The following is a 9,589-nucleotide window of genomic DNA, read 5'->3' on the forward strand; positions in this document are numbered from 1 at the left end:
CTGCAGCCTATGCCGTCGCCAGCGACTCATGGCAGCCCAGCTCCAGGTTGAGCTGTTGTTCAGCATCTTAGCTGTAGAGGGCAGTGTCACTGGCCTTCATATGTGGGAACCGAACCGGGGCCCTCTGGCGTCCCAAGCCAGCTCTTAACCAATGCGCCACTCGGCCGGCCCTGTGTATTACTTTTCAAAGTTGAATTGAATTATGGTAGAATGTGTAGTATGACATTCTCTCAAAAGATGATGTTAATCAAATGAATGCTAGAGTCACCATGTGACAGGCAGGACAAAGAAAATGGCAGAAGCACAGTTGTCATTTGAGGAGTGCAAGACCATTTTGAAGTGGTATTTGAAATTCGAGAACGTTCTCCTGACTTAACACCCCTTGACTTCTACCTGTGAGGGACCTTCAAGGATTTGGTATACTGTAGAAAATAGGCTACACTGGTGGTATTTTGGAAAAAAATTGAAACTGCATATGCAGCGATACAAATGGACACTTTGGTCAACATTGCTCAAGCAGTAGTTCACTGTAATCAGAAGTGTGTGGATGCTGACGGTAACCACTTTGAGCACCTCGTGTAATTGCAGAAGTCAAATGTGACTTGTATTCATCTTTTGTTATTGGTATAAAGTATTACAATTTTAGTGCAGCTTTTTCCTTTCTTAAAATGTGTATACATTTTTAGGCACCCTCTGTATTAGTTTGATCTGCTATGTCTCCCAGTTTGGGCAGAGTGGCCTTATGTAGTAGGTGTCTTGTGGGGCTGTGTGGCACAGTCTCCCAGTTCATCAGAGCCAGGTGCTCCAGATGTCCCTTGTGTGGGTTGTGTGTTCTCTCCTGTTTAGTTGAGCTTTGATTGCTATTAGCATGTCAGTGGGTGGGATTGACCCTCAGGCTTACTGGCTATGAGGATTGGCAGTGACTATAGCAAACAAGCTATTGTACTAGGGCTGACCCCACATAGCAGGATTTGCTCTAGCCAGGCTCTGGTGTCTGCTGAGTCTACCCTTTGGGTGTGTCATTTGTGGTGCTAATTAGTTAGTGTTCTGGTGTGGTCTGAAGCTGGCACCAGGTGTGTTGGTTCTGGGACCTCTTTGGTGGGGCTCTGGTGCAGGCCAAGGTCAGCAGGCCAAGGTCAGCTGCTGCTTGTGCCCAGGCCTGGGGCCAGCTGGTAGGAACTACTAAGTGATCTGCAGTTGGTAGTTGCCTGTGTTGGGTTTGGAGACGCCTGGGAGTGGTTATGCTGTGAACTGAGGCTGGCTGCCACTAGTGTTGGGCTTGTGGCAGCTTAGCAAGAGATACAGGGCACGCTTGAGGCCAGCTTCTTCTTGTTTGGGGTTTGAGAGATTTTAGGCAAGTTTGCAGCATAGTCCTAAGCTGGCCACTTGTGTGGATTAGCCTCTGAAAGAAGTTCCAGCCAGCAGGTGAATTGGGTGGTATGGGGTCTCAGAGAATCACCAGGATGGGTCGAGAGCAGTGTTAGTTAAGTTGATGGAGGCTCACATTTGGCATCCGCCTGCGCCTGCTGGCTGGGTGGAGTTAGGGTTCAACAAAGGAACGGTGGCACTTGCCAGCACTTGAGTCCCGGAAGGAGCTCCCCCTCCAGCCTCACCCTGAAGCCAGACAATGCAGTTCTTCCCCATATGTCCCTGGTGCTTTTCTAGCTGGTGTCCCTTCCCTGGACCTCAGGGTGAGTGTCTGTGCTCTGGCCCTTTAAGAGGACTCCTCGGTCTACAGCAGCTATCCGTCTCACCCAGACTGTATCCCCACTGATTTTCACAACCAGATGTTGTGGGGACTCCTATTCCTGGCACTGATGGTCTGGGCTGGGGAGCCAGGTGTAGGGCTGAAACCCCTTGCTCCTCAGTGGGGACCTGTGGACCAGAGATATCCTTCCAGATTCTTAACTACCCCTTGTTGTGGCTTCTCTATATCCTTAGTTATAGGAGTTCTGTTCATTTAATCTTCAGGTAGTTCTCAAGAGTGGTTGTTCTATCATTTAGTTATAATTTTGATGTGGTCATGGGAGGAAGCCATCAGTGTTTACCTTCTCTACCATCTTGACTGGAAGTCTGTGGTGGCTAATTTGATAGAGAGAACTCAGAATAATGCCTTACTGAAGTTTTTTTTGGGTGGCAAGAGGAGTCAATAAGTTAATTAAAATTCATGTAATAGTACTCTGCTTTTTGGCATCAGATTACTTCTAAAGATTGATGAAATTATTGTAGTTTTAACATTTGAGGTAAAGTTGAAATCATTCAAAATGTCAACATATAAGAAACTATAAAATATAATTTTATATACTGTGAGTCAAAAGGAAATTTTATACCTTGTCTTTCTGGATTACATACAGAAAGCATTTAGAGAGTGGATTATTTTTTTGTAAAATTTTCTTTCAAATGTAAAAAAAAAAAGAAAAAATAAGGGAGAGAATTTTTTGTTAATGCTTCCTCTAGCCTTATAATCTTCCTTTATCCCAGTATTTCTTCCACATCACTTAAAATGTTTTAATAGTGCTTCCTGTTAAGTTTTATTTTCAAGGGAAACTTGTTGGCTGAATATAAATGCTGAATTTCATAAGTGATTTCCACCAGTATTTCTTAAACTTGGCAGTTTGAGTGTCTTTGCTAAAAATAGTATCTGTTGAATATTGGACAAAAGAGCTTATCTAGTCTTTCATCCTATCCTACTGAAACTCAGATCATGTGTTACCAACCTATTTTTTCTAAGCCAAGTGGCACAGAATATGTTATTAACAAATATATTCCAAATATTTGCTTTTTTGGTATTTGAGAAACTGACTGACTTAATAATGTTTGATTTACTATGAGTGGTATAGGAAAAATGTTTTCTTACTAAAACCACATGTTCTTACATTGGACTATTTTTTTCTTCACAGGGAATGCTTTGGTTTTTAAAAAATTAGTCAGAAAGAAAGGAAAAGTCAAGGCCTGTGCCTTGAAATATTTTTTTAAGTTTTAACTAATTTGCAATCTGACATTTAAAAAGTTGATAAAATAATTTGTCTTAGCCATCCAGATAATTACTGTGCAACTTATAAAATAGGTAAAATTATTAGAAAACAACAACCTCCCCCTTTATAAAAAAACAAATACAAAACAAAAACTTAAAGTTCTACATGTGGGGAATAGCTGTGTTTTATCATTCTTTCATGTTTTCATATTTTCATTTACCTAGCACTAGAAAGTTTGGGCTTTGGTTCTTATATCAGTGAAGTAAAAGAAGTCTTACAAGAATGCAAGACTGTAGCATTAAAAAGAAGAAAGGCCAATTCTCGTTTGGAAAACCTTGGCATTCCTGAAGAAGAGTTATTGAGACAGCAACAGGAATTGTTTGCAAAAGTAAGTAATGCATTTTAAATTCTTTTAATCTGAATTCTACCCTGTTTATTAATAGAAATCAGATTAGTTTCTGAAATCATTTCCTAAATCAGTGTATCTCAGAGGATTTTCTTTCTATGGCTGATTATTTTATCATAGAGTTTGATGTTTAGAGATGGCCAGTTTGACTTTGTTTGGCCAGTTATTTCACATAAAAGTAAATATTTGTAGGAACCTGTTTTCTAAGGAGAACAATGCTAAATAACTACTGTGATTTTACTTTGATGTTCTCTCCGACAGAATGACTATTTTAAAAGCATGAAAAGTTTACCTAAACATTCTTATGATTTAAAATGATGAGCTGGTGAGAAAATACTCTTATCAAATTTTATGATGAGTGGTATATAAGAAAATCTGATTAACATCTACTTTGTAGTTAAATTAGATCTGTTTTTTTTTTTTAAGAATTTTTATTGGGGAATTGGGGGGATGGGAACAGTGCTGGGGAATTGGGGGAAGGGGACAGACAAGTTGCTGTCGTTTTGTTCTTCAGTCTAGTTGTGGAGGACGTTGCTTCACTGGCCCAAGTTGGCACCATCATTGCGCTCTTCCTGGGCGAGGCAGATCAGTTGCCAGCTTCTGGACAACCGCTCACTGCGGCTGCTGGCCACTCACACTGGCTGCTGGCTACACACGATAGCCCATGGCAACCTGCTGCCACAGGGGCTGCAGCCTATGCCGTCGCCAGCGACTCACGGCAGCCCAGCTCCAGGTTGAGCTGTTGTTCATCATCTTAGCTGTGGAGGGCAGTGTCACTGGCCCTCATATGTGGAATCCGAACTAGGGTCCTCTGGTGTCCCAAGCCAGTTCTTAACCATCGCGCCACTCGGCTGGCCCTAAATTAGATCTTTAATATACATTTAAAACATTTAATATACATTTAAAATGTAATTTTAATATACATTTAAAATTTTTTGAAGGGCTAGTGAAGCAGCCCTTCTTTTTTTGCTTCTTAACAGTTCTAATACCCTAGCCTGTGAACAATTAGCACCTGAGTACTAATATCCCTCTATTTAAAAAAAACAGGAGGAGAGAATTTGAAGCTGTTTTTTCCCTACTAAGATTTGGCTTCTCAACTAAGATATGCCTCTCAACTAAGTTCTAGCTTCTCATTTGAAATTCTAAGGCAGTTTGGGGTTAAATAGAAGAAGTGAGATTTCCTATCAGTTACTGTAGTTATCAATAGAACTGGGAAGTATCATTTTACATAATCTGATTAGCACCATAATTGATCTCTTTGTAGTCTTAGCAGCCAGTTTGGTTTACATCAAAAAATTTTGAATTTTAAGTGTTATCAGGCACTAGACACCAGATAGCATTCAAACTAGTAAGAAAGTAAAAACAACATTTATTGAGCTCTAACCATGTGTTAATCATGTTGCCAAATAATTTACCTGTGTAATTTCATTTAATCCTTACAACAGCCTATGAGATAAGTACCAAAGAGGATAAGCCTTTGAAGTAGGCGTGAACACATACAGTGTTATAATCAATAAAATATGAGGTCACAAGGAGCAATGATAAAAAAGAAATTAATGACTATCATTGATTCTTTGCTATTGCAAATTAAATATTTGATAATGAAAGGAAAAAGATGCTCTCTCTGCTAGATACTTTACATACTTTGCAGAGTTTTTATGAATAATATTAAGTTTTATTATATCTATTTCACATTAAGAAACAGACTCAGAGATAGAGAAACTTGCATGAGATCATTCACTCATTTGTTCTACAGATAGTTACTAAAGTCCTCACTAGTCACCAGACACAACTATGTGCTTGGCTTACAACAGTATATGAAAGAGACATAGTTTCCTATCATTATAGAGCTTAGTGTACCAGGAAGGATTGAGTTAAATAAAACAGGTAAGTTCATACAGTTAGGAAATTGGAGTCTCAATTCAAACTATCTTCTGATTCCAAAACGTGCTCTTTCTACAGTACCATGCTAAGGCTCTAGCCACCATTTTGTGTACTTAAATTTATTTTGGAACTTTTAAGTGGAACATTCTTTATCCTTTCCGGGGCAAAAAGATGAATGAAACAAATAATTGACTGCCTGCCAAATCTGTCTTTTACCTCTCTCCCCTTGTCATCTGTTTTTTATTACTTCTCCCTTATCACCCTTTTTTCTTGCCCTGACCTATGGGTGAAGAGTCTTTGCTCTAGTAGGAAAATGAGCAGAGAGGTAAAATCGTAGTAGCTGCCTAGTACTTCTTCCCTAGAGTACAAAGTACTTAATTAAGTCCTAAATGTAAAAGGAACTGATAAGTAAATATAACATCTTTTTCATCACTTTCATTTTACTTCATATTTGAGACTTTATTTTAAATGCTAACACAATAGCAGCCTCATTTGAAGCTGTCTTTCACTGCTAGTAGCAAATATTTGGAAAGGGGGAAACATTAAAAATAGAGATTAAAGTTAACTATAAATTATACATGAGTCAGTATGTGGGAGTGAGAATATTAAGACATAATGAAAATATCCAAAAGAAGAAATGAATTAGGTAGTATATGTCCACTTATCTCTCTTTCACACTTGCATTTTAGAAGGAAGCTCCTTAGAATGGTTTGGGTAAGAGGCAAGAGGGCAAAAGGAAATTAGAATAGATACCACTGGAATTTTTAATTTGTACAAGTTAATACAAATACAGTTCATCAATTAACAATGATTTTAAAGCCATAGGAATGCTTTTACATTCAGAGAGAAAAGTATGGGAGCTGGTTGAGACCATGGTATCTAAAAGTCAGTTAAATTTTAAATATAACCAGTACATGTCTTTGCAGATCATTGAATAAACTGTGATATCAAGCACAGTTGTAATAAAATGTGTATACAGACTTGAAATTATTTGAATTTTTTTCTGTGCTACAAAATTGTACCTGTCTATAGTTAATTAGGCCACAGAGTAGGTATTCTTTTTTTATTTTGGTTTTTTTTTTAGCTGAGCCATCCTGCCACCTGTTTGGCAGCTCAGCAGCAGCTCAGCTCGAGAATTGAACCAGCGACCCTGTTGCTCTTAACCAGCTGAGCAACTTGGCCAGCCCCAGAGTAGGTATTCTTAAGTTGACATACATGTTTTGCCCTACAAGCTTCTTACGAATTCTTAAAATGTTTTTTGTGAAGCACTCTTAGTCTATTTTAAACTCTGGGTATTCCTGCCATAATAGTAAATATACCTGTGTGTTAGAATAACTATTTTCCATATTTCTTTATAAAAATGGGGGAAAGTAGTTATTAGAGGGAATACCTGCTTTGTCATTTCCTAAACAAAAAAAGTTTTTGTAGGGGAGATATAATATAGATACACTTAACAACTATAATATGAGGCTGATGACTTTTATGAGGAAGATATGAAGAGATGTGAAGTGCAGAGACATCACATGCAGTTTGGGTGATACAGGAATGTGCCAATTACTAAGTAGTTGTTTTAGACTGAAACCCTCCTTTCTATGCTCTGATTTGTGGCAGGGCCTAGTACTCTACAAACCACACTCCCACTTTTTCTAGTTGACTACTGTTAGACTGTTGCCAGTAGGGGGCTCCAGAGGGAGATTGCCAGGCTGGAGGAGGCACTTGCTTGGGTTTCTTTTCTTCCTTNTTTTGTTCTTCAGTCTAGTTGTGGAGGACGTTGCTTCACTGGCCCAAGTTGGCACCATCATTGCGCTCTTCCTGGGCGAGGCAGATCAGTCGCGGCTTCTGGACAGCCGCTCATTGCGGCTGTTGTTCTGCTCATGCTGGCTGCTGGCTACACACGGTAGCCCATGGCAACCCACTGCAGGAGGGGCTGCAGCCTATGCCATTGCCAGCAACTCAGGGCAGCCCAGCTCCAGGTTGAGCTGTTGTTCATCATCTTAGCTGTAGAGGACAATGTCACTGGCCCTCATATGTGGGATCCGAACCGGGGCCCTCAGGCGTCCCAAGCCAGCTCTTAACCAGTGCGCCACTCGGCCGGCCCTCCATCCAATCTTATTGAAAATACACTACTATGCTTTTCCCTTTAAAAAACAAAAAAAGAGAAATGTTGGCTTCTAGCATTGACACTTAAAAAATAACTTCAATTCAAGTTAAAAAATGCAGGCTACCTAATTTTCACCTAATTTTCCACTATACCCCAAGCTCCTTGAGGCCAAGAATTATGTGGTGGTTAACTTTTTTCCAATAAAAATCACAACAGACTTTATTTGGAGAATAATAAGTTGATTGCAATATTTATGTAAAAGGCCAGAAGTCCAAGAAAAGCCCAGTTACTGCTAAAGGACAAATTGGATATGTCTTATGAAATGCTAAGTTAATTATAAAGTTATAATTATTATGAAAGGCTATTTTAATTATAAACTTGTAATTATATCATTGTGGTATAGGGTAAGACAAACATACGTATGACTAGAATAGACTAGAACACTAAAAAAAAACACCTCCCATTCAGATATGACAACTTGATTTATGTCAGCATTATAAATCAGTGGGGAGGATGGCTTCTTTAATATACTGTGCTGCTATAAGGGATTATCCCAATGGATAAAAAATGGAATTGAACATCTATATCACACCATATTAACAAATCCATCCCCAAGTGATTATATAATAAACAGAAAGGACAAATTTTCCAGAGGCAGAAGAAGGCTACATGAGTACATAGTTAATTTCTCTAAGGAAAGTATTTTCAAGTTAAAGATCATTCTGTTAGATGACCTGGAAGTTAAGACAGTGCCTCAGGCTAGTGATATATTCAGGTAGGCAACTCAGGTAGAAAAGAAAATAGAACCATAAACAACTCAGATCCAGGAAAACATAAAACTCAGGAGGAAAATGTTAACCCTAGTATTGGCCTATGGCAGCGGTTCTCAACCTTCCTAATGCCGCGACCCCTTAATACAGTTCCTCATGTTGTGGTGACCCCCAATCATAAAATTATTTTCTTTGCTACTCTATAACTGTAATTTTGCTACTGTTACGAATCGTAATGTAAATATCTTTTTGTTTTCTGATGGTCTTAGGCAACCCCTGTGAAAGGGTCGTTTGACTCTCAAAGGGGTCGCGACCCACAGGTTGAGAACTGCTGGCCTATGGTCTTTGAAAGGTCAGCATATTAGAGTTCAGATAACAGCACTGTTCTGTATGCAACTCGGTTTTAGGTATTCATAGGTAAGTTTTAGCTGCTCATTCCGGGTCATGATTTACCTTTCCATGTTCTCCAGGTCTGTTTGAAATTGTCTTAAAACATCCCTGGGCTCGGCCTGAGAAATATTCTGTATGATGCCCCACGGGCACCATGTGTGGCTGCTGCCGGCCCAATTGCCTCATGAAAAACATCTGAAACAGATCTGCCGAACATCAGGTAGTAAGCCTATCACTGTGGCTATTGTCACATTTTCCTTGGTAGGAATGGGCATCCACATGGTAGATCGGCATTAGGGACCCAGTACAACTAGTTCAGATGGCTCTGGTTGATTGCTGCATGTTGGACAGTGCCTATGACAACGCACATAGTAAAGAAATGACAAAGCTGAGCCCCAGATTGGAAGGAGACAGGGAAACCTTCATCCTGGGACTGGCACAGCCCCAGCTTAGTGATCTCCCAACACTAGGCCTACAGCTCACAGTCCCCCCCTCATGACATCATCCCTATGGTAGAAGAGGTGGACGATCCCCTCCATCTTCTGGGCAGTGACCTCAACTAAGTGAAATTGTATTTGTTATGTTCATTTTTTAAAATTCTTTTTCCTTTTTGCTGTTACAATTGGGTGATTTTTGCTACCTTGTCTTCCAAATTGCTGATCGATCCTCTGCTTTATCTAGTCTGCTGTTGATTCCATCTAATGTATTCATTTCAGTTATTGTATTCATTTCTAACTGGTTCATTTTTATGTTTCCAATCTCTTAAAGTTCTCACTGAGATGATCTATTCTTCCCTTAAGTTCATTGAACATCCTTATAACCAGTGTTTTGAACACTGTATCTGGTAGATTGCTTGTCTCCATTTTGTTTTTTTCTGGTGTCTTGTCCTGTTCTTTCATTTGGGACATGTTTCTTTGTCTCCTCATTTTGGCTGCCTCTCTGTGTTTGTTTCTATATACAGGGGCTGCCCCCCCAAAAAATGTATACATATTTTAAGAGATGTTATCTGTGTATTACTTTTTTTTTTTTTTAAGATTTTTATTGGGGAATTAGGGGATTGGAA

General features: G+C 39.4%; 1 protein-coding gene across 1 annotated transcript in view; it reads left to right on the forward strand.

Moving 5' to 3' along the window:
- The window catches only part of DR1 (down-regulator of transcription 1), a 30,888-nt gene that overhangs the window by 10,264 nt on the left and 11,035 nt on the right, over window positions 1-9,589 (forward strand). Inside the window, exon 2 of the mRNA XM_019667582.1 lies at window positions 3,200-3,363. Coding sequence (XP_019523127.1) covers window positions 3,200-3,363 — 164 coding nt within the window. The remainder of the gene's footprint in view (window positions 1-3,199; window positions 3,364-9,589) is intronic.

Source organism: Hipposideros armiger, unplaced genomic scaffold (assembly GCF_001890085.2).
Source record: "Hipposideros armiger isolate ML-2016 unplaced genomic scaffold, ASM189008v1 scaffold_501, whole genome shotgun sequence".
NCBI classification, from domain to species: Eukaryota; Metazoa; Chordata; class Mammalia; order Chiroptera; family Hipposideridae; genus Hipposideros; species Hipposideros armiger.